The sequence below is a fragment of the Urocitellus parryii genome, chromosome 4 (assembly GCF_045843805.1).
Source record: "Urocitellus parryii isolate mUroPar1 chromosome 4, mUroPar1.hap1, whole genome shotgun sequence".
Lineage (NCBI taxonomy): Eukaryota > Metazoa > Chordata > Mammalia > Rodentia > Sciuridae > Urocitellus > Urocitellus parryii.
The window spans coordinates 205,618,424-205,642,596 of record NC_135534.1 but is presented as its reverse complement, the minus strand read 5'-3'; the positions used below and the strand labels follow the sequence as shown (position 1 = coordinate 205,642,596).

At 54.5% G+C, this 24,173-nt stretch overlaps 1 protein-coding gene across 7 annotated transcripts in view; it reads right to left on the bottom strand.

Annotated features, from left to right (window-relative positions):
- Nucleotides 1–24,173, bottom strand: part of Usp20 (ubiquitin specific peptidase 20) — a 39,700-nt gene that overhangs the window by 5,813 nt on the left and 9,714 nt on the right. For 3 of the 7 annotated variants that reach the window (XM_026386480.2, XM_026386479.2, XM_026386484.2), the window contains exons 2-17: nt 17,388–17,515; nt 16,791–16,887; nt 14,461–14,514; nt 11,996–12,058; nt 11,390–11,521; nt 10,082–10,178; nt 9,568–9,637; nt 8,060–8,173; nt 7,065–7,143; nt 4,495–4,942; nt 4,011–4,151; nt 3,611–3,726; nt 3,103–3,275; nt 2,464–2,558; nt 253–286; nt 27–72 (exon numbers count right to left, since the gene is read on the bottom strand). In XM_026386480.2, the coding sequence (XP_026242265.1) occupies nt 27–72; nt 253–286; nt 2,464–2,558; nt 3,103–3,275; nt 3,611–3,726; nt 4,011–4,151; nt 4,495–4,942; nt 7,065–7,143; nt 8,060–8,173; nt 9,568–9,637; nt 10,082–10,178; nt 11,390–11,521; nt 11,996–12,058; nt 14,461–14,514; nt 16,791–16,871 (1,743 nt within the window). In that variant the 5' untranslated portion in view covers nt 16,872–16,887; nt 17,388–17,515. Of the gene's footprint in view, nt 1–26; nt 73–252; nt 287–2,463; nt 2,559–3,102; nt 3,276–3,610; nt 3,727–4,010; nt 4,152–4,494; nt 4,943–7,064; nt 7,144–8,059; nt 8,174–9,567; nt 9,638–10,081; nt 10,179–11,389; nt 11,522–11,995; nt 12,059–14,460; nt 14,515–16,790; nt 16,888–17,387; nt 17,516–20,118; nt 20,257–24,173 lie in introns of those variants that run through there. The other 4 variants (XM_026386483.2, XM_026386482.2, XM_026386481.2 and 1 more) reach the window with 3 other exon arrangements.

Sequence of the window (24,173 nt, the reverse complement as noted above, 5' to 3'; positions counted from 1 at the left end):
TGGCCAAGCCCCAGCCACTCGCTCACCTCGGGCAACCGGAGGACTTTACAGTACTTCACGCCGTTCCGCAGCCTGGGGAGGAGGCACGAGGGAGTGACGGTCAGTGTCTCATGGGGCACAGAGGGGCCTGTAGGGCAGTCCCCCACCCGGTCACTCTGGAAGCCAGGACGGGGCTCCCTTGGGGTGGGCAGGGAAGCGTAGAGGCGGGAGGACTGGGAACGGGAGCTGGGGAAGCCCCAGGCCCAGGCTTACTTCTTACACCGCTCGCAGCTGTACATGTTGTCACCTGCAACACAAGAGCAGAGGGCAGGGTGGCAGCGGGTAACGGAGAGGAGGAAAGCCCTAACCCAGAGTGTGGAGACACTGCACCCCAGGGAGGCTCAGGGGAAAAGTGAATCTGCCCTGGAAACACTGAAACTCCGGACAGACATCTCTAAAACCAAAATTAGAAGCCAAAGGGCAAAATGAGAAGGAACTGCAACATGAAAGCCAGAAAGTGTCCAAATCTTCCATGCTCCTAGGGCCTCCCGCACTCACACCTGGGCTCACAGACTCAGAGTGGGTCGCAGAGCTAGGTTTCAGCTCCTGCACTGACTTATTATCAGGACACGGCCGGGAAAGCTTCAGACCTGGAGTCTGACAGCGGGTGCCGGGATCCGCCTCCAGGCGCAGGCACTGCACTGAGAGCAGTGGCAGACAACGGGGCCACATCGGGATCAAAGACCCCCGAGAACCAAAGACAGAAATGAGAAGCAAGCCCTGGACGGGAGACACCTGGCAGCACAGTCACCATCTAGAACACGTGAGGGACCCTAAAGCCAACAATAGAGCAGCCTAGTTAGGAAATGGACACAGGCCCGGAGCAGAGGACACGCCAGTGAGGACGAGCCCAGGAAGGGACGCCCCAGCTCACTGCCGTCAGCGAAGGCAGATCCAAGCCTCAGCGGCACACCACCACGCCCACAGGTTAGCTGTAATGGGAAATGCCAGGACAGCACTGGCGAGGTGCACAGAAAAGCGGGTCCCTGGGCACAGCACCAGCCCTGCAGGAACCTGAATGGTGGCCCCTCAAAAGACAGTAAGGAAGACTGCCACGTGGTCTGGCAGTCCCCCTCTGGGTACACTGCAGAGGAGTTCAAAGAGATACTTGTTCACCCTTGCTCACAGAGCAGTATTCACAATAGCTATACCCAGAAGCAACCCTAGCGTCCACTGAGGGGCCAATGGATAGATAAAGTGTGGAAGAGCCACTGAGAGGAATATCACTTGGCCCCGAAAAGGAAGGGCTGGAAATGTGGCTCAGGGGTAGAGCACTTGCCTGGCACACAAGGCCTGGATTCAACCCCAACACTTCCAAAAACACACACACACACACAAAAAAAAAAAAAAAAAAAAAAAAAAGGAAGGAGATTCTGACACATGCTCCATGGAGGAAACCTGGGGACACTATGCTCAGCAAACCAATCACAGAAAAGCTAGCACTATAACTGCACTTACACAAAGTACCTAGAGAAGTCAGGTTCACCAATCAGAAGGCAGAATGCTAGCCAGCAGGAGCAGGGTGGGGACAGCAAGCTGCTCAATGGACACAGAGTTTCCGTTTTGCAAGATGAAAATGTTCTGAGTCCGGCCCATGGCAAAGCAGGAGGCCTGGGTTCCAGCCCAGCACCACCCCCCCACACACACACACACAGATGGAAATGGATGGCTGCTCTGCAATGTGACTGCACTTAATACTATGGAGGTGGACATTCTGTAAAATAACATTAAAATTGGTTATGGTGAGCCAAGCGCAGTGGTGCACGCCTGTAATCCTAGCAGTTCAGGAGGCTGAGGCAGGAGGATCGCAACTTCAAAGCCAGCCTCAGCAAAAGCAAGGTGCTAAGCAACTCAGTGAAACCCTGTCGCTACATAAAATATAAAATAGAGCTGGGGATGTGGCTCAGAGGTTGAGTGCCCCAGAGTTCAATCCCCAGTACCCACCCCTCAAAAAAAAGGTTATGGTGGTAAATTCTACGTTTTTATATTTTTCCACAATTGAAAATTGAAAAAGAGTTTTACCAAAGATTAATAAGATTCTCAAGCAGCCAACAGAAAAATAGGTGAGGAATAGGAATGGGAAATTTCAAAGTAGTAGTCAATACATTTAATGAAAAAGGATCTAAACTCATCAATAATAAAGGAAATGAAAAATTAAAGCAGAATATCACTACTGCCTCCACATTGGTAAAAAAATATAAACAGATGAACATCACGAGCCACGAAGCGGTGGGCTAGGGTGTGTGGCCAGGCCCAGCCGAGAGGTGGCCACAGGGACTCTCAGGTGCTCGGTGTTGGGAACAGAGCCAGGCACATGTCCCATGAGCCGGGCTGCACCCTGGCCCACAGTGTGTGTGGGGTCCACCGTGTCCCTCTCCAGCAACCTCCACCCCCACCCCCACCCCCACCGGCCAGGCCACTCACCCTTCAGCTCATCAGCTGCAAAAAAGGCCGCAAGACAGTCTTCCAGAGTGACCACAGGCCCCCAAAACCAGCTTGGGGTACAGGACACCACAAACCTACAGAGACAGAAAGCGGGTGAGGGCTACCAGAGCGGGGCCAGACAGGACGGGGGGCTTTGGCATGGCCTGCTCAAGCCCGAGGCCCCACAGGCCCAGTGGGCCAGCTTGGCAAGGAGGTGCACAAATCTGGAGCAACCCCACCATGTCCTCGAGCTAGTGATGGCGCCTCTCCCTGTGAAGGGGCCAGGGTCTTGGTGCCCCTCCCCTGGGCGGCCACAGAGGACCTCACTGCTGCACAGCAAGTCACTTGGTGTGTGGCAGGGTGCAGGGAGGCCACCTGCCGCTCTTCCTTGGGGCAGGCTGCTGTCTCCCCTTCAGTTGCCATTTGGTCACACCTGCCACCCTTCTTCATTGAACCATCTGACTCAGCTAGCTGCCTCCGGGTGTCCAGGGAACCCACCTGCCTGCCCCTCTCTGGCAAGCTCCTGCACCCTCCCAGCGTCCCCGGTTCTCCCCGGGGCTGCGGGCTCCTACTTTGCTGCATATCTGAGTCCCACCCAGGACAGTCAGGAAGGTGGCCCTGTGGCAGGTAGGGGCGTACCGCCGGATGTACTCCACGATGAAGGCCAGCCAGCCCTGGGTGGCGTAGCTGTCCCCACAGGCGCCTGGTTTAGCGGGTGTGTTCTGGTAGATGGCCGAGTGGAGCTTGGCCAGGTCCTCCTTGCCAGGAATGGGCAGCGACAGGTCCTGGAAAGTCTCCACTGTGGTAGACACCTATGGGGTCCAAGGTCAGCCTGGCACCCACCTTCTGGCAGCACCTATACCCCAAGTCTGCCCCCCCAGGCCCTGGACCCAAAAGTCCACAACCAGGGCTTTCCCCAGGAGAAAGGCAGGGGGCCCAGGAGGGAGTATACCCCACCCTGTCACACCCCACAACACCCCACCCACCACACCACATCCACCCACACCCCACCCCACCCCACCCCACCACACCCCACCATACCCCACCCTGCCCCACCACACCCACTCCACCCCACGCCACCCTACCCCACGCCACCCCCCAAGTGGAAACTGCAGGCAGCCTAGCCCTCCCCACTCAGGATACCCACCCGGTCACAGGTGAGACACTGCACGAGGCTGAGGATAGAGCCATCAAAGATGTCGGAGATGACACTGCGGTAGTGCTGCTCCTTCCGCCTCCGGCTGCCCGTGCTCAGGGCCTGGGCTGAGGGCACAGCACAGGACTAGGCCCAGCCTCCAGCCGCCAGGATGGGGCAAGGCACAGACACTGGGCCCTCCTTTGCCAGGATGCGGGATCGTGTGACGGGGAGTGTGACCCACCTCTGGCACCCAGGTTGTCATCTGTGAAGCAGGGCTGCCCTGCTCACATCCCAGGGGTGTGCCTAGTGAGGGGCATGCGGCCCAGCCTCCAGCAGCCAGTGTGCCAACTGGCAGCCACTGTACCCTGTCCATGCCCTGCCCAAGCTCACCACCCTACTGCCCCCGAACCTTTCTTGAGCACGTAAGACGGCCCCATCCTCACAGGGCTGGCACGAGGAGGGCTGCTGGACAGCTTGGCGTGGCCCTCACGGTGGTGGACAGGGCTGCAGGGGCGAGAGGAGCTGCGTAGGTGGGCATCATTGTCCGGCTCTGGGGGCAGAGGAGGGACGGTACCAGGCTGGGGCACCCACACAGGGTCCCTCAGGCCAGGAGGACCTTCCAGCAGCTCCTAACGGGATGAAAGCCTCAACCCACTGTCTGCCTACCCTGCCCCATCCCCGGGCCACAGGGACGGAGCTGCCCTTCTGTCTCCCACCAGGGACCGCACAGGCTCTGGCTGTTGGCCGGGTGATTGGACGCTGAAGCTGCGTCGCACCTGAGTCCAGCCAGGGTAGGATCTGGGTGGGCTGCTACATGCTGGGCTTGGCACACACGGGCTTGTAGGCAAAGGTGCCGTGGCCCTGTGGCCAGGGTGCCCCCAGTTCACTGATACCTGGGGTCCGGCAGGGGCTGATGGACGGCGGTGACGGTGGCTGGGCCTCGGCAGGCTGGTCATCAAGGGCAGCCATGGCGGTGTCCACATCTGCATCCTCGTCCAGCTGCTCCGAGTTGGCGCGCTGCTGGCCCCAGGAGAACTTGCGGTCCTTCATGCGCTCCTTCTCGGAGATGGCCCGGCCTGCCTCATCGGGGATCAGCAGCTCTGCCTCGGCCTGCGAGCCGCCCCCGCTGCGCCCCTGCCCGTCGCCTTCACCCCGATCACTGCTGGAGTCGCAGGACAGGAACTCGTCTTCCGACGGGCTCCGGTCACCCTCTCGTTTCTCATCTGTGTCACTGGAGTCCGAGTCCCGGGCGTCTGTGAGCCCCACTGTGGCCGCCACAGCTGGCTCCTTGAGCTCCTCGTGCAGCTGGTCCATCAGGCAGCGCAGGAACTCCTGGGTGTCCTGTAACCAGGGCCACGTCAACGGGCCGTCCACGTGGGAGGGCACTGCATGTGCCCACTGCCCTGCCCACAGGATGCCAGCCGCTGCTGAGAGGTCCTGGTGGGGGCCCTGGGCAGACAGGCTGCTCAGCCCCTCATGGTGGCCTCCAGGGCAGGTCTGTCCTAATCCCCATTCTCCTGAGAAGGACACTGAAGGGCAGAGGCTGGGGACCCTCCCTGGCCTCACAACTCAGTGCCAGGCAGAGCCAGGTGTGCAGCCAGGTACATGCCACATCTGTAGCACGGTGTCCGCCACTGAAGTCACCTGTTCCCTAAAGGAGAGACCAGTGTGGGCAGGTGGGGAGCAGGGGCATGTAGGACAGGATACAGAAGGGGAGGACTTGGCAGAGTGATCACGTGATCACCCTTCCTTTGCTCCTCCCTGATGTACCGTCCAGCCACAGGCCTGCACCTTCCCTTGCCGGTGCAGCACTGGAAGGCAGGCCCTGGGGTCAGGGTCCCTTGGCCTTGCAGACCCGGGCTCAGTGCTCAGATGGCTTCTCCCCAGAAGTGGTGCCCCGGCCGCCAGGCAGCGGGAGCCGGGGAGGTGGACTCTGGCAGGCAGCCCACTGGGCCAGCAGGGAGCTGCACTCCCAAGGATGCTCTGAAGGGCACTAGGGGCGGGCTCGGCTCACCTGGAGAGCTGAGGGCACTGGAGGAGGCCCTGGGTCCCGAGTCCAACTCTGAAAGTCCCTGACCAGTGCTGGCCCCACAAGGCAGGGAGGGTCATACAGCAGAGCCAACCAAGCCAGCCACGCTGCCAGCCACGCCCTGGCCCCAAGCCTGGAGAACACAGCCTGTTCTCTTGGCCCTACTGACGGGGAACGGAAGCTGGGGTACAGAAGCCGGGGTATGCTTTCCCCTGGTAGGTTTGTGGATCCACCACCAGCCTGTGCACATCATGGGGCATGCAGGGGCCCCAAGTCAGGCTCATTGAAAGGTCCTTAGAAAAAACAGGCCCTTTTTCACCATCTGCGTCTCCTTCTGGTCCTTCCTTCTAACACAACATTGTGTTAGACAAATGTTGACAAATTCTCATGCAGAGGCATGACAGTGTCCCTCGGCCACGGAGAGAGGCCCACAGCTGCACTGCACTTCAGACTCAGGAGTGTCCCTGCACATGTCCAAGACCCAGAGAGGGAGGTTCTCCGGAGGCCAGGTGGAGGTTACGCAGCATCAAGCTTCCCCTAACAGTGTCCTCACCCAGGGCTGAGGGCCAGCACTCAGCTGGGCTTGAATCCCACACCTGCCACCACACCTGTGTGATCTGTGACACAAGGTGACAACAGTGGATGCATCCCTCCCCAGAAAGGGGGCTGTCAGGCAGTGCGGGGCTCCCCAGGCACGCGCCCACCCAGGGGTAAGCAGAGAAAGAGCAGCAGAAGGCCTGGAAGGGGCTGGCGGGCTGGCTGAGAGGTGGACAGCGGGTGCAACCCCAATGCCTGCTGTGGACCCCAGGGCCCCACACTCAGGTGGCACAAGAAGTGACACAGACAGGCCTGGCTGGGAAACTCCTGGGGACCTGGACCTTGGTATTCATTGGCTTAGCTTGGGACCTTTCTTTCTTTCCTTTTTTTTTTTTTTTTGTGGTGCTGGGGATTGAACCCAGGGCCTTGTGCATGCAAGGCAAGCACTCTACTAACTGAGCTACATCCCGGCCTGTCTTCATGATTTTATAAAACAGATAAAGACAGCTAGTTTCAAAAGAGTTCTCTATATTAAAAAAATATATAATTAAAATCTTTACTTTAATAAAAGTGACACTGCACTGTGGTTTGTGCCACTGTGACTGTAGGGCTGGGGACAGCTACACTGCAGCCAAGCTGCCTGGGCTCAGAGTCCCTCCACCATGCATTGGCTATGCACCAGGACTAGTGACAAAGCCCCTGAGCCTCAGCTTCCCCACCTGTAGAGTGGGGTTAAACACCAGTATGGGGCTGGGGGCCCCACATCCCCACAAGAAGGGCTTACGCAGTACGTGCCTGGTCGGGGGCCCACCCACTCAGACCTCCTGCAGCACTGTGCTGGATCCCATCCGGCTGACAGCAAGGCACTGGGTGTGCCCTGGCAGCTCAGTGGCTTACCTGCTGGGCATAGCCTCGGAACATCGGGTTGACCAACTTGATCCCATGGGACAGGCTGGTAGGGACCACATAGCTTGGTCTGTGGGGAGACCAAACCCATCAGTCCAAGTTGCCAGCCTTGCACTACTGGCACTGAGATGCGGGTGACCAGTGAATCTATGTTGATTCAGGGCAGGGGCACCTGGCCTGGTGCAGGGACACCCAAGGGCTCCTGCAGCTCATGATCAGGGTGGTCAGGAAGGAACCCAAGAGGCCTGGCTGCTGCCTCGACTGGGCAAGGAGCTCTCAACTGGGGAGCGTTATTTCCCAAGCGCCTAGGATGGGCCCAGCCTGCTTTATTACTGTGAAACATCTATTATTTTTTTTTTATTTTATTTTAAGAGCAATACCCATTCCTTCTTGAAAAATCTAGAATTTCAGAAAAGTACAACAAAGAAGCACCACTACTGGCACCATCTGGAGAGAAGCACAGTCAGATTTCCTGAGTTTTCTGCAAAAATACACATACAAGAGCCCATGGGGCACACACCTGAGTACAACTGGAGTATCGGTGGCTCTTAATCCACTTCTGCACTTGACACATTTCTAAGTGCTCATTATAAATTGTTCCAAATTTTGACTTTTCCTAGTGAAAGATCCAACTCAGGTTTCTGGTCTTTAAATTCATTTCATGCTGAGCCACAAGCCTGTGCCTGGCCAGCACCCACCACCCGAGACCAGGGGCTGGCACAGCCATCTGTGAAGTGGCTGCCATCTGGGTTCACCGCCAGCCCCAATCCCAGCTCTGTCCTTCCCAAGCCCTGTGACTGAGGGCAAGAAGTCTCAGTCCCCACTGGTACAACAGGGCTGCATGCAACCTGCTGTGAGCATCCCACAGGGTCATGAAAAGCAAGTGCTTGGCTCAGGACCAAATCCACAGGATGTGTCCAATCAAGACAACCGACAGAAACCCAGTCCCTGTGTACCCGCCCAAGGTCAGGGGCTCAGTCTCTCACCGTTTTTTGTGCCAGACCTCAGAGACCAGCTTCTGGTAACTCTTGCACAGGGCTGGCTTCTTGTCGGTGCGCACCAGGCCGCCACACTCCAGGAAGAACTGGGTCAGCGGAGGGCTAGGGAAGGGAGCGTGAGCCAGGTCAGAGGGGAAGAGGGAACAGGGATCACTTACGAGGAGCTGGCAGAGAGCAGAAGCACCAAGTGCTCGTGTGGGAACAGAGGCCCCCACACCCAGAAATGCCTGCTGATGATTAGAAGGATCTCATCAGGGCTAGACTGTAGTCCCCCACCAATTCATATAAAGTCCTGACTCCTAGAACCTCAGACATGACTGCAAATAGACACAGGGTCCTTTCCCCTCCCCCAGTATTGAAGATTGAACCCAGGGGTCTTGCTAAGTTTCCCTGGCTGGCCTTGACCTTGCGATCCTCCTGCCTCAGCCTCCCAAGTCTCTGAGATTACTTTAAAAGCCAGGTGCCAGGCCCGTGTGCACACAAGGAGACCACTTGAGGACCTGGAGCAGCTGCAGCTGCTAACCAAGGAGAGACCTGGAAGAAACCAGACCCGTAGGCCCCTTGGTCCTGGACTTTTGGCCTCTGAAACGGAGGGCAGCAGATGGGTGATGGTGAAGCCACCAGGCGTGGTGTTTGTTACCCTGGGAAACAGACGCAGCCCTGTCTCCTGGGTCAGAGGCAGCTCCTGCTGGAGAGCCTGAGGCCAGGAGCAAGAGCTGCATGGAATGTGTGGGCCAGCCCTCCAGCTCGCCCACCTGCAGAACCTCCCAGGCTTGAAGGTGCCTCCCACAGTCCTTTGGTTCAAAAGTAACCTTATTGCATAAAAGGATACACTTATTATTTAAAATATTAGAAAATGCAGTAAGCAAACTATAGAAATTGACATCTGGCCACCCGAGGACAACTACTCTGAATATTTGGGGGTTTTTCTTTCCAGATTTTTCTACACACACTTACCTGTTCGCTCTTCCCTCCTTTGCCTATAGATACCCAGTCCCTTCTCAGTGGGAAACCCTGAGTCAGGCACACGGACACCCCCAGCCTAGTGGAATGGAAAGCCTATCCTCAAAGGAAATATTTCCCCCAGACAGGCCCGCACCTGTTACCACAAAGCCTGGTAACCCCCTTTCCCACTTGCAGGTCTGCACCCCTCCTACTTCAGGAATGCTGTCTTCCTGCATTTCCTGTAAGACTGGGCTACACTGCGCTAATTTATACCCTGTGCCAGGAGGCTTTTTTTTTCATAGAGCGCCGGGGAGGAACCTGGCCCTGGCGCACACCAAGCCAGTGCCCTCCCCTCAGCCTCGACCCAGCCCCAGGTGGGCCTGCAGATGGTCTCTGACAGAAAACCCTGATGAGCACCCTTGCTCACATGTGTACCCCTCAGCTCTGCAGGGTGCGCATGCAGGAAGGACCTCTGGGTCCTGGGGCACACGCGTGCAGCGTGGCAGCTTTGCCAGGTGGGCTGGGACATCACAGGGACGAGGACCACCTACCAGTTGGACAAGGCCTGCAGGGCTGCATTCATGTAGCAGGAGTTCCCGAGGTTCTTCATGCCTGTGAGGCCTGGGGACAGACACCAGGGGTGGGTTAGTGCCCAGTCCAGAATGGCCTCCCAGGTCTCCCCCAGTGGAGCCGCCACCCAGAGCCCCCCAGGATGGTGGAAGGTGCGCTCCCCAGAAAGCCTTCAGTGAGCCAGTGTGCTCCTGCTCCTGGGGCTCCAAGGTCCTGAACTCGGGAGGTAAACAGGGTCCTAAGCCATGCTGCCCTGCCCAGCCAGCTGCCCTGCCCCACACTGACCAGGAGGCCAACTGCAGAGGGGCCACCTGCCCAAGGCCACACAACTGAGGGAGGACGCCAGGGCTCTAGGACCTCAGCTGGGCCCACTGGCCCTCTAAAGGAAGCCACTTACCACCCCGTATGGCTGTCCCTCCTCCTGACCCTAGAGCTCCCAGCCCCCAGCCGAGGGCTCAGCCTGCCCCACACTTCCCCTTGTTCTGGGGCCATTACCTCGAGGTTTCAGGTCGTCGTCCTCTGACTCAGACTCTCCTTCGTCAGCCACAGCAATGGGAACGGCTTTCGGAGGATGAGAGGGTAGCGGAGAGTCCTGTGTTCAAGACCCAGAGAGAAGGAAAAGGGGGCTGGGGAGGGAGAAGGGCTGGGGAGGGGGCTACCTGCCTCCAGAGGGCAGGACCAGCCCACAGCCCCGGCCCCACACACAGAGCACGGACCATGTTGGTCCATCAGAGCAGGAACAGCCTAGGAAGAGATGGCATCAGCAGCTAATGTGAGCACAGGGTCACTGACTTGTATTTTTATTTGCAATAATGAATAATTTTATTTCTAATATATCTGGGAAAAAACAGGAACATAAAGAAAAACTATGAGATTCCATTTCTAGGAGAGGATCTTATTAACTATAATACACAGACTTCAAACTGCTCACTCCAAAACACTCACTGCAAGCTGGATGCTGCATATATTGGTAGTTTTTGTTTTTGTCTTTGTTTTGCAGTACTGGGGATTGAGCATGGGGGTGCTCTATCACTGAGCTGCACCCCTGGCTCTTTTAATTTTTTATTTTGAGACAGGGTCTAATTAAGTTGCTGAGGCTGGCCTTGAACTTGCCATCCTCCTGCCTCAGCCTCCCAAGTAGCTGGGATCCCAGGTAGGGACCATCATGCCTGGCTGTGTATGTATGTGGTTTTACAGCCTTTATTTTAGATCCATAAACATCTCCTGTGTTCAAAAGTGTATTCAATAAATGCTCATCAAGCACCATCATGTAATCGTCTACATGAGGAGGAGATGCAGGGAGGCGTGGCCTGGCCTCCCCTGGGCCTCAACTGCAGCTCACTGGCTGTTCTGACAGCGGCTCGACCGGCCACTCTGGAGGCCGCACAGTGCCCTGCTGCTTGGAGGGACAATTCTCTGGCTGCCTCGTCATCCAGGCAGCCTCCTAGTTTCCCACGGATGAGCATGCTGCAGCGATTACTTGTGATCCCTCAGGACATGCTTAGATACGGGACACCAGGGGCCATGGGTGACCCCCATAAGGCCTGGGAGGGTCCCTGGACCCACCCCACACCATGCACTCACACACAGCTGCCCCAGGGCCTTTAAGCGCCTGAGGGTCACTCTGCATTCTCAAAGCTCCATGTGGCCTGGGCACACAAGTGGGCTCAAAGAGCATTTGTCGACACAAGTTCCTTGGATACCTGAGAGCTCACTGGCCAGGAGCACTCAAGGACTGGAACCCACGAAGCACGCTCCCTGGATGCTCGGGCCACAGGGCCCCCATCCCCAGCAGTGTCTCACCTGCTCTGAGAATTTGGGAGGGGAGCCAGGTGGGTGGGCCGCCAGCCGCTGCTCCAGAAACACCTCCCGCTCACAGGCATAGCACCAGACCCGGAACGTGGTCAGGTTCACTGTCAGGTTGTGCTTCTTAGCCTGGAAGGAGATCCAAAATAAGGCCCAGGAGACCTGGCCTAACAGGTGTCAAGCCGAGTCAGGGCCGCCTCGCTCTCTGGCCTCAGAAGAGGCCCCTGGGGCTGGGGCTGGGGCTCAGTGGTGCAGCACTCGCATCACAGGTGTGAGACCCTGGGTTCAATCCTCAGCCCCATGTAAAAATAAATAAATAAATAAACAAATAAAGGTATTGTGTCCATCTAGAACTAAAAAAAAAAAAAAAAAAAAAAAAAAAATTAAAAAGAAGAGGTCCCTCTGGTTTTGCGGCCTTCGGTCAGGCGTGTGCCAGACTTTCACCCGTACTCCCTCTCTCCTGCTTCTTTGTGGGTCCCTATGACTGTCCCCACTTCAGAGCCTCAGCCACCGAGGCCAGGAGCAGGCAGAGTGGCAGGTGGCTGGCTTGGCTCCACCCAGGCTGCCTGACTGCGCAGCCTGCGTTCTGGCCACCACACCTACCTGCGCGTGAATGGTGCTGTGGTCAGCAAAGGACTCTCCACAGCCAACATAGGGGCAGGCAACCTGGGAGGAAGAGGCAAGTGTGGATTGGGACCAGCCAGGAGGAGGGTGTCAAGGCAGTAAGCCCTTCACTGCACCCTAAGAGGCAGGGTGGCCCACCTCTACCCAACAGGCCCCACGAGCAACTGTGGTGCTGCTGCCCGAAGGAGCCCAGTCTGTCCAGCTGCAGCTCACCTGGGCGGGGCCGCTCTTAGTGAAGGGCAGAAGCTCAGGCAGGGTTCATAACTGGAGCTGGGCTGCTTGGGGCCCAGACCCTGTCCTTCCACCAGAACCCCACTTCCTGCCAGGCACGGTGGTTACAGAACTGTAATCTTAACTACTTGGGAGGCTGAGGCAGGAGCATCACTAGTTCAAGATTGACCTGGGCAATTTAGTGAGACCCTGTCTCAAAAATAAACAGGGCTGGGGGTGTAGCTGAGTGATGGAGCACCCCTGGGCTTAATCCCCAGTAGCAAAACCCAAAATATGGCAAGGAGGTGGCTAGGGGCTGATGATGATCCTATGTCCCAAGGCGGGGTCTCATGTCCTTGAGGAGCCTGCCTTCAGCCCTGCACTTGCCTCTCCAAGATCTGCCCATTTCCCAGGCCCAGCTTGGACATCTCCACTGCGGAGCTGGCAATCAATGGCCGAGGTACCTGCCCCTCCCTAGGAGGGCCTGGTGTCACTGGCATCTGGGGTCAGCAATGTACAGGCTAGAGAAATGTTCCAGGAAATGACCTTTCAGCTGAGACCATAAAGTCATGGCCAAGGGCTGGGGATAGAGCTCAGTTGGTAGAGCGCTTGCCTCGCATGCACAAGGCCCTGGTTCAACACCCAGCACCACACACACAAAAAGTCATGGCCAAAAGGCCCCATTTCCTGCATAAGGTTCCCTCATCTGTCTGTCTGGAGGACCTTGGACTCCCTTAAGGCAGGACCACGTCTCACCCTTCTTGCTGTCCCCTGGGTGTCCAGATGGCATCCTGCAGTCCTAGTCATACTAAGTGAAAGGCCTCAACAGAAGAGGCCAGAGCGGCCCTGGAACCCTGAGCGTCGGCAAAGCCTGTGTCCTCACCCCCAGAGCTCACTGTCCTCTTTGCTTCTACTCATGGATTTTAAGAAGTTGTAGGTAAATTTTTTACTATGATTATAAAATCTATGATTATAAAATATAATATATACTTAGAGAAAGTTTGCAAAATGCTACAAAGCTATGAAGAAAAAAAATGAAAATCACTTGCAATCCCACCACCCAGTGGAACTGCTGCTGGGGCCCAGCCATGAGCCATGAGCCATGTGTGACCTGAGCGACATTCGGGCCATTGGGCAGGGAAGGCTAGTCTTGGGAACTCCCAGGTAGAATCCACTGGTTTGAGAACAAGGATTCATGGGCACCCTCTCCCAGCTCACTGCTCAAGTTCAAGCTCAGCCCTGGATGTGGGAGATGGGAGAGAGAGCCAAAGGGCCTCCCAGAGATGGGTGTGGCTTCTACCTGTTTAGGCAAGACCCCTGCCACAGGGAGAAACAAGCACAGAAACAAGACTCCTCTGGCTGAAACCTCATGCAGGCCTTTGAGGGACTTTCCTTCAATAAAGAAGGGGCCTTTTTCAGTTGTTCAGTTCCAAACTGACCCACCAGGCGCTCTGTTTATTTTTGTTTGTTTGTTTGTTTTGTTTTTTGGAACCAGGGGCACTCCATCACTGAGCCACATCCCCTGTTTTGTATTTTGTATTTAGAGACAGGGTCTCACTGAGTTGCTTAGCGCCTTGCTGTTGATGAGGCTGGCTTGCAACACACCACCCTCCTGTCTCAGCCTAACAGTGGGATTACAGGCATGCACCACTGTGCTCAGCATTCACTTTTTGGCTTTGTCTTATTTCTTACTGACTATTCCAGACTTTTTATTTTCCCAGAAGGCTCACACCTCCTGAGCAGGAGCCTGCTCTGTCAGGGTTCTGGCCACCCCGTCACAAACTGCTCTGTTTGGTGGACCCACTTTGCGTGGCAAGCGATGATTACAATACAATTCCGCTAGACTTTCCTGCATGCTGTCTGGGCTGTGCCCATGCCAAGCCTGTCATGGGCAGCTGTCTTGTCAAGTCCACCCTAAGCCCATTCTGGGCACAGCTGTGGGTGAGAAGTCCCTACTTGCCAGCTGGGGAAGGGTAGGCAGTGCAGGCTCGGCCCAGGCACCTACCTCTGTGCACTCTTCAGGAGAGTTCTGCCGGGGTGGAGGTGGGACCTTCGGCCCCGAGTCTTCCCAACCTACTCTTTTCTCTTGTCACTGTTAACGGCTGCTAGAGCAGCCTGCCCAGGGACTTGCTGACCCTGGAGCCCAAGCTTCTGGCAGTGCCCAGCAGGGACAAGCACTGTCAGCCCAAAATCTAGACTGAACCCACACCCCAAGTGCCGTAAGGACCCCTTACCTGGAGACAGGCCCACAGGTTGGGTCCAGCAACACCACAGGACTGGCAGCTTCCCTGTGGGAGTGGAGGTGAGAGAAGAGGAAGTGAGAGCCACACTGGGAGCGGAGCCAGGATTGCCCTACCATCACCATGAGCCTGTGCTGCAGATGCCACCAAGCTCCCTCTTCATGGATGAAAAATAGGGGCTGAGAGGCTCATGCCCCTGCAAGAGCAAGGTTAGACGGTGAAGCCAAGGAGCTTGAGCCCCAGAGCAGGAGGTAGGTCATCCAAGCTACTACCAAGAAAGCCTGGTCCCCTGACAAGGCCAGGTAGGCTCCAGGCCTCCACAGGAGGCTGCATTCAGGACCCTCAGTGGGTTCAGGTGAAGAAAATGAGCTAGACCTGCAAGGCCTGCTCCCTCTCACTGAAGACGCTGCAGTGGCAACACATGATCAGTCTGCCCAGCAGACCCAGAGCAGCGGCCCACCTTTGCGAATCTGTGACCTCTCCTGAGGTTCTGATTTCACAATTCACCCCTAAACTCCAGGTCTGTTTTTTCATCTAGGTCATTTGTCTGCTTGCTGTGACAATTGCTTTCGTACACATGTGCTGCATAAGATCTGAAGTATAGCAGATGATACGCACATGCTGTCACCTTTAGAAGTCCATCCTCTGTTCATTCTTCTTATACAAACATGTAAGCACAGCCCTCGGGGGTGATTTTTAGTGAAAGTTAAGATCACACAAAACATCTCTCTCAGGAGATGACACTGTCCCCTGCTGTGGTCTGTACGTGGAGACCACACCTCATTCTTTGCAGTTTTGACTCTGGACACATCAGGCCCTCCTTGCCCATTCTCTTGCTGATGAACATCAGGTGGCCGCCAGTGTCCTCCTCCATGAAAGTGTCCGATAAATGCTGCAGTGTCCTTAGATACACATCCACTGGATGAGCCCCAAGAACCGGAACTGCTCGGCCTCCCCGCAGCGAACGGTGTGCTTGACTCTGTCCACTCCCAGCGGCCCATCTATCTGTGCTCATCTGAAATCCGCGTCATGCTGCTCTCCTCTCCACCCCCAGCCACTGGCAGCTGAGGTCTTCTCCTGAGCACTTCTTGGCAGCACCTCCTGCACCGTGCCTGCTCAGAGCCTTGCCCCTGAGTATTTTAAAACAGTGCTGGGTTTACTCCATAACTTTCCGGATGGTCAGAGAGGTGCCGAAGACGAGCCCAGTCTTCCGCTCGGGGCTCCAGGACACTAGCACACTTCTGGAAGGCCCAGCCCAGACCATCCCAGGCCCCACCCCCCTCGCCTTCTGCCCTGACACCTGCCTCCTGGGAAACCCCTTCTTGGTTGGCCTGCTCCTTCCTTGGTGCGATTTGGGAAGAAACCGGGTATCAGAGGGCGCAGAAATGTGCACTGGAGCCTCACTCTGCCCTTGTCCACGCCATGAGGGCGGCAGACTCACTTCGAAAGCAGCTCCAGATGCTGGAGAACTTCCCTCACCAGGGCCCATGACCCTGCTCAAGCCAAAAGCCACTGGTGCGGTGAGGTAGGGCTGGAAAAAGCCCAGCACATGCCCAGAAATCCACCCTGCACAGCTCTGCCACGCACAGTGGCACTCAGAGGGCCAGTCACCGTGTCCACAATGAAGCGTGGCCAAGCTTCCAGACAGAGAAGGACAGGGCCTCTCTACAACCTGAGGTTGACGAGCTCCGGGGCAGGCTGTTGTGTGACCGAAGCACTTTACACACAAAACAGGGAGCAGTCTGCCCTCTCTTATGCAAGAAAGGGCAGAAAGGGGAGGGAGAGCATCTGCTTGTATTTGCACGAAAAACTGAAAAGGTACAATAAACACCAAGGCAGGTGGTTACCTAGGGGGTCGAAGGAGGGGGCTTCTGACATTTACCTTCTCCTGCTGTTTCATTCTTGGCCATGTGACAGCGTGATTTTTCAAAATATATTAATTCACCAACAAAAAGACAATTACATTGCATCCTCCCATTCAGAGAAGAGGCGCAGCGCCTTCCACTTGAGCCCAGGTAGTGAGAACGGAGGGCTGGGTGTGGCTCTCCGAGGCCCTGGGCTCCTCCCACACGGCAGGAGCAAAATAAAACTGGTCCCTGGCAGACTCAGCAGCACTTGCTAGGCCCCAACAGCTAATGGCCCATCTAGACTGTAATTAATGGCCTCGGGATCCAGCCCTGGAAGGGGACTCCCTACAGACGCCAGCCTCCCCATCTGCACAGAGGCTAAGCGCCCAGGGCAGCCAGTGCTGCCTGTTTCAGACACGGTGCACCAGGCACAGCAGCCCTGGGCGTGGGCCCTGGTCATAAGGTCTGCCCCTTTACCTTAGATTTGAGCAGCAAGTCCTCTTTGGTCACCTCCCCTATGGAGTCCAGGTGAGGGCAGAAGTCCCTGGGGTCCCCCATTCTCTCCTGGGCTCACCTGCAAGAAGACACAGGCAGTCCTGGGTCAATGGCAGCCTAGAGGTGAAGCACTCGACTTTGGCTTTGAGTCTGGCTCTGCCACACACCAGCTGGTGACCCAGGGAAGCACTTAGCCTGAGCCTTACTTCTTGTCTGAGAAGATGGAGCTGCCTCCTGGCAGCTGCCAGGAGGACTCAGGGAGACCACAGAGTCTAATGCAGGCCCCCCACAGAGCGCCTGCCCAGAGCCATGCGGGTGGCCCAGAATCCCTGGCAGGAGGCACGACCATCCTGCCTGTGCTCAGGAGCTGCACGTGGAAGACAGAAGCTGTGGCGGCTTTCCTCGGTAGGAAGCCAAACCCAAGTCCAGGAGGCCACTGCACCAAGAGGGCCGGTGGGGGAAAGGCTGCATCTCCAAAGGGCAAGGAGCAGACGCTGGCCTGGGCCTGAGTGGTCTCAAGAGCCCGTGGGAGGCCTAGGGCCTGCAGGCCACCTGCCTCACTTCCAGGGAGAAGCTCACCTACAGCCGCATTATTAGCAGGACACCGGGGAGACGGGTGACTGGCACCACCTCTAGAGAACGTCCAGAGAACAGGAGGACAATGTCCTGAGAACAGGAGGACAAGCAGAGCGCAGGGCAGCCACCACCTAGGAAACCAGGTAAAGAGTGCTTACAAACCGCTGGGGATGGTGCCAGGGCAGGTTCCAGCAGTGGGGGACAGCTGTGCTGCTTTGTTTAAGTGATGTAAGAAAGTCTCAAGGACAAGGTGAAATCAGTCACTAAGGCAAGGGTCAGTACCTCCCAACACTCTTGTCATTTATGTGCTTATGAATTAATTTATGGATCTATCTATTTACTTAGTGGTACTGGGGACCGACCCAGGGCCTCACACACACCAGGAAGTGCTCTCCCACTGAGCTATACCCCAGTCCTTTTATTTTATTTTGAGACAGGGTTTTGCTAATTTGCCCAGTCTGGCCTTGAACTTGAGATCCTCATGCCTCAGCCTCCTGGGTTGCTGGGATTACAAGTGGGTGCCACAGCTCCCAGCCATCTGCCTTCCTTCTTAGATCAACTTCTTTTTTAATCCCCGTTTGTTTTGTTTTGTTTTTGTAGTCTGGGGATTGAACCCAGAGGTGCTCTACCACTGAGCTATACTCCTTTTTACTTTATTTTGTGACAAAGTCTCACTAAGTTTCTGAGGCTGGCCTTTGTGCTCCCCCTGCTTCAGCCTCCCAAGTAGCTGGGATTGCAAGTATGTACCACTGTGCCTGGCCCATTCTTTTGCATACCATTTCTTTCTCTCTAAAATCAGAAAAAGAAAAAGATTTTGGTTTGGAAAATTAATGTTTCATACTACAGTGATGTGGCCACATCAATGTTTATAGCAACTCAATTCACAATAGCTAAATTGTGGAACCAACCAAGTGCCCTTCAACAGATGAATGGATAAAGAAAATATAGTATATACATACAATGGAATATTACTCAGCCTTAAAGAAGAATGAAGTTATGGCATTTTCTGGTAAATGGAGGGAGCTGGAGAATATCATGCTAAATAAAATAAGCCAATCTCAAAAAACCAAAGGAGAATGTTTTCTAATACGCAGATGCTAATTCACAATAAGGGAGTGGGGAAGGGGTGTTTAAGGAAGAATAGAAGTACTTTGGATTGGACAAAGGGGAATGAAGGGAAGGGAGAGGGGGTGGGAATAGGAGAGACAGTAGAGTGACTAGGACATTACTAACCTGGAGCATGAATGACTACACGACCAATGTGACTCTACACCAAGTACCACCAGAGAGTGAGAAGTTACATTGTTAAACTCCGTATATGTACAATATGTTAAAATACATTCTATTGTCACGTATACTAATTAGAACAAATTTAAAAAAGAAAAAAAAAAACCAATGCTTCGCTTGAGGAGCACCTGGCGGTGAAGAAGCAGCTATGTGCAGAGAGGGCCGTGGTGGACAGGCAGACCTGCAGCGTGTTAAAACCACACCACGGGGGCCTGGGGTTGTGGCTCAGTGGCAGAGTGCTCACCTACCATACACGAGGCACTGGGTTCGATCCTCAGCACCACATAAATGAAAAATAAAGATGTTGTGTCCACCTAAAAAAAACTTAAGAATAAATACTAAAAAGAAAAAAAAAAAAAAAACCACACCACGCAGAACACACACCTCACACACACACTCACACACCACGGGGCTGCAGAGCTGGAGAAACCTGAGTGAGCTCGGGACTGCGTGGGCGTCACCTAGAGTCATCCTGCAGCCATGACAAAGGCAGGGTGCCACGGGGGACTTCTAGGTGCATTTCTACAACTGATAGGAACCTATGTCTATTTCAAAAGAAAACATTTCAAAATAAGTAAGTGCTCCAGCCACCCAGGGGGTCCGCAGCCATCAGCAAGCTATGGCTGATCCCAACTCTGCGCGGCTGCTGACAGGGGCCCAAGTAACCCAACACGTGGGTGAAGACGAGAGGGTGGACACCAGGTCCCTCCTGGGGCCGCTGCCCACTCCCAGTGGCCAGCTGGTACCACCGGCCCAGACTCCCAGCTAGATGGTGGGAGCCAGCCCTAGGCCGAGCGCCATGGGCACCTACAGGCCACCAGCCCCTGCAGCCCCGGGCCCTGCGGTGGCCCCCATGCTCCTCCTGAGGAAACGCGCAGACAGGCGCCCGGGAGGCATCGCCACTCTCCACTTCCCCTTCACTCCCAGGAAGTTCAGACCACAGAGACAGGGGGCTACGCACCACTCCCAGGTGCCTGGGTTGGGGGCAACAGCTCACCGACCCCTCTGCACACCCCCAGGCACACACAGTCACATTTTATCAGCACCTTTTCTAAGAGATGAGGACTTGGAAAAAACGACCCATAAACGCAGTTCTGTTCCTTCACCAAAACAGAGACCCAGCGCCCGCTGGGTGCCTGTCTGAGGGGTGTGCTGGGGAGGCCATGGGTATCCACCTTCTCTGCCCACAGCTCACAGCCAGTAAGGGGGACCTCCTGCAGGGAGCCTGGGGGGTCAACCAGGCATTTCACACTTCTCTTATTTTAAAACCACTCTTAGCACAAACCAGAGAATAATGATTGTGTGGACTCCATCCTAGGAAGGGGCAAGTGTACCTGGCATGCCCGGGACATCCACAGGCTACAACACCCCCAGCCCACCCACAGGACAGCTACTAAGCTGGGCAGTGCTGGAGTGGGTGCCGGCCCGTCACTAGTCACCGAATTACCTCTGTGATCCCCCGAGAGGAGACCCTCGCAGGGCTGATCCTTCACTGCCCACCAGGCTGCCACAGCCTGTCCCTCTGGACGGGAAGGCCTGGCGACTTCCACACGGGCCACTGGGTCCCTCAGGTCATCCTTTGAGCCTTTGGGGGATCTTGTGCTGCTCTAAACCAATCCCCAAGTTTTCAGCAAGCCAGGCTACGGCACAGCAGGCACAGCAGGGTTCACCCGCATGTCACCGTGGCCCTCTTCTCTGTGATCACAGTTTTCTGGGTGTGGGCAGTTCAAAGAGGGAGAGGCAGTTAGAAGGTAACATTTCAAACAATCACATGACAATACAGGGTTCAAGGTTCTAAATTCCAAACCTCACTGGAAGCCAAGTTTTTGTTTTCTTTTGTTTTTAATTGTCTCTACTGAGGCCTGGAGCCCTGGGTTGGCACTGGTCCTCAGCTATTTCAAGCAGGGTGTGATTTTTTTTAAGTGTCTTTGGTACATGCCCCATCTCTTCAGCGGGATGGCCAGGGAGGGCAGGAGCCAGGTGACTACCCTGATGCCCGAACCAGGAAGAGGGGGATAGGACCTACAGGAGCAATCAGATTTAGGTTCCTGCAAGTTCAGAGGGGAAAAAAAAGCCCTCTAACAACCCCCAGTATACTTCCACAGATGAGAAAACAGAGCTGGAGCTTAATTAAGTACTAACCAGCTCAGCCCAGGTCAATTGCCCAGGTAATAAGCACTTGGTGATCAGATCTGTCCAGCCAGAGCGTGCTCTAAAGCAGGGCTCAGCAAACTTTCAAAGGACCAGACGGTGAATAGCTGAGGTTTGACAAGCCACATCAACCTCTCTCACATTAATCTCCTTTTTTTTTTTTTCTTCCTAATCCTTTTGAAAAAATTCTCTGTTTAAAACCATACAGCACAAGCCTGGCCCACTGCTACTGTCTTTGACACCCGTCCCAGGATCCATGCTGCTGGGCCTCCTGAGAACAAGCAGGAAGCACAGGCCCTCCACATCCAACTGCACCCAACTCAACAGTTAAACAAGGCAAACAATAAAGATGACAAGAAGGTAACTTAGCTCCAGGGTTATTCTAAGGTAAAACTCAGGTGCACAGGAAGACAACACACACGCTCTGTGGCACTGCTAATGATTGACAGGGCAACAGATGTGACCTACATGAGCAGCAAGAGGCAGCTGAGTATGCACAACACAACGACATGCTGCTGTGCTACACAGCCCTTACAGACACGTGGTATCGAATCCTCCAAACCGAGAAATCAGATCTGAATAAATGGAGAGATACCACGTTCATGGACTAGCAGGCTCAATACTGTTAAGATGGACGTGGAAACAAGAGTCCTAGAACAGCCAAAACACTTCTGCAAAAGAACAAAGTTGGGGACTCACACTTCCTGACAAGACTGTGTATCAGGACCATATGGCACTGGTTCAAACACAGACATGAGTGCTATGAGCAGAGCAGAGTCTAGAACCATGCCTGGCTATAAACCTCCAAAAAGATCCAGTAACTCCACCACAGGGTATATATCCAAAGAAATCAGCATGTCAAAGAGACACCTGCACCCGTGTCTACTGCAGCGCTGTTCACAGTAGCGAAGACACGGACCGGCCTGGGTGCACACTGCACATGAACGGATAAGAAAGTGTGGCACTACACACACTGGAATAACTCAGCCACAAGAAAGAAAATGAGATCCTGTCATTTATGGCAATGCGGATGGAAGCAGACGACAGTTATGTTAAGTGAAATGAGTCAGCATAAAAACACAAGCGCTGGGGCTGAGGGCGTGGCATGCGGGGGCCCTGGGTCCCACCCCGCCCCCACACAAACCAAAACCAAACAACAACAACAAAACCAATATAAGCACTAAGTGTCCTCACATGTGGAGGCTATAAAAGTAGAAAGTGGAACAGGGTTACCAGATGCTGGGAAGGATGGGCTGGAGGCAGGGGGGTGGCAAGGTGCAAGGTGCAGGTGGACAGGAGGAATCGTTTCTGCTCTTCTACAGTACGCTACCTGACACTGGCCACCAGAGAGGATTCCAAAGGTTCATAACCCAAAGAAATGAGAAAGGTTTGAGATAATGGACATGCCAGTGACTCTGATCTGATTACCACATACTCTATGCATGTGTTAAAATATCACACTGTACTCCACAAATGTGGAGTTGTGCATCAAGAAAAATATGTACATATATGAAACAGCCTGATTTTCCTTTTTTTTTTTTTTTTTTTTGGTACCAGGGATTGAACCCAGGGGCGCTTAACCTCCAAGCCATATCCCCAGTTTATACTTTATTTAGAGACAGGGTCTCACTGTGTTCCTTAGGGCCTCCCTAACTTGCTGAGGCTGGCTTTGAACTTTTGATCCTCCTGCCTCAGCCTCCTGAGCGGCTGGGATTACTAGTGTGTGCCACCACACCCAGCTAAACAGCCCAATTTTAAAAATGGGAAAATGATTAACAGTTCTTGGTTAAGAATGGCCAGTAAGCCAGGTGCAACAGGGCATGCCTGTCATCCCAGCTACTTGGGAGGCTGAGGCAGGAAGATCCCTTGAGTCCAGGAGTTTGAGGTCAGCCTAGGCCATGAGCAAGACCCTGTTTAAAAAAGATTAAGAAAAAAAAAAAAAAAAAAGGCCAGTTTCAGAGAAATTCAAGTTAAAACCAAAGGTTAACATCTCACCCCCCTAGCAGATATGAAACTAAGAATTCTGAAACACGATACCCAGTGTTGCTAAAGATGGGATGGAAGTCACATATATTCTGATGGAAAAGTAAAATGGTACAAAGAGCTTTGGAAAGGTTTGGCAGTTTCCTACAAAGTCAAGCACACACCTGTCATGACCTTGCAATCGCACTCTTAGGAGAAATGAAACACTTGTCTCCACGAAGGCCTGTACGGGTTCCTGCCAGCTCCTCACACAGGGCTGAAGGAAACCAGGATGTGCCCCCCAGCATGTGCCTCCCTGCCCTCCCCACTTGCCTAAAACCAGGACATAAGTTTGGAAAGCAGTCCCCTCCCATGTGGCCCAGGAAGGACAGAAGCTAACCACTGGGCACAGCTCTTCAGACCAACAAGCAACAGGAGGAGTCTGCAATCCAACCTCAGGCCTGAGTCCCTTCCATGCCGGTCCTGGCCCAGGTCCCCACCTCTGAAAGCACAGGGCTGCTGTCCTTTCTCCTGTCACTTCTCTCAAAGTGAATGTTCCTTGTTGAGGCTGTTACATAAGCCGAGTTCAGCCCCTGCTCTGAGTGGCCTTTCACAGGGCTTTTCTCCCACATGATGTGCGCCGCCCGTGTTGATAAATGAGCTTGCTTTTCTCTTGTCAATCTTTCGTTACACTGTTTATTATGAATTCCGGAGTGTTGAGAAAAAAATTATAAATCCTGCCAGGTGTGGTAGTGCACACCTGTAATCCCACATCTCGGGAGGCTGAGGCAGGAGGATTGCAAGTCCCAGGACCACCTGGGCAGCTTAACTTAGCAAGACCCTGTGTAAGAATAAAATAAGGACGGGGGTGTAGCTCAGTGGTAGAGCACCCTGGGTTCAATTTCCAGGACGGCAAAGAAAACGAAAAAAGGAACTTATATTTCCTCCCTGACAAGTGTTTGCCAAGCTAGCCAGGATTTCCAGCATGACCCACTTGTTCTGGAGCCTGTGGATAGGACCCTGGGAACTGGCAGAAGCTGGCAGGAAAAAGCGAGAATTCCTCATGAGTGGCTCTCCTGTGTCTCTACCTAGTGCCTGAGAGAGAGAAAGAGGAAGAGTTTTTCCCCTCATTCCTTCCTTTCCAAACTCAGATTGGCAGGAGAAAACATCTGTAAATATTCATCCTCAGGATTCCCGACTTGTACAGACTCGGCCGGGCACCTGTTGGTTACCGATATTGAGCCTCCAAGAGATGGTCTTGTTCTCCTTTGTCTTTAGTGACATGGGTCATAAAGAGGAGGACTGGAACACAGTGCAGACACTACGGGCCTGTCCCTCGTGCTGGCCTCGCAACCTGGTCCGTTGATGGTTCTCTGGCATCTGGATAGA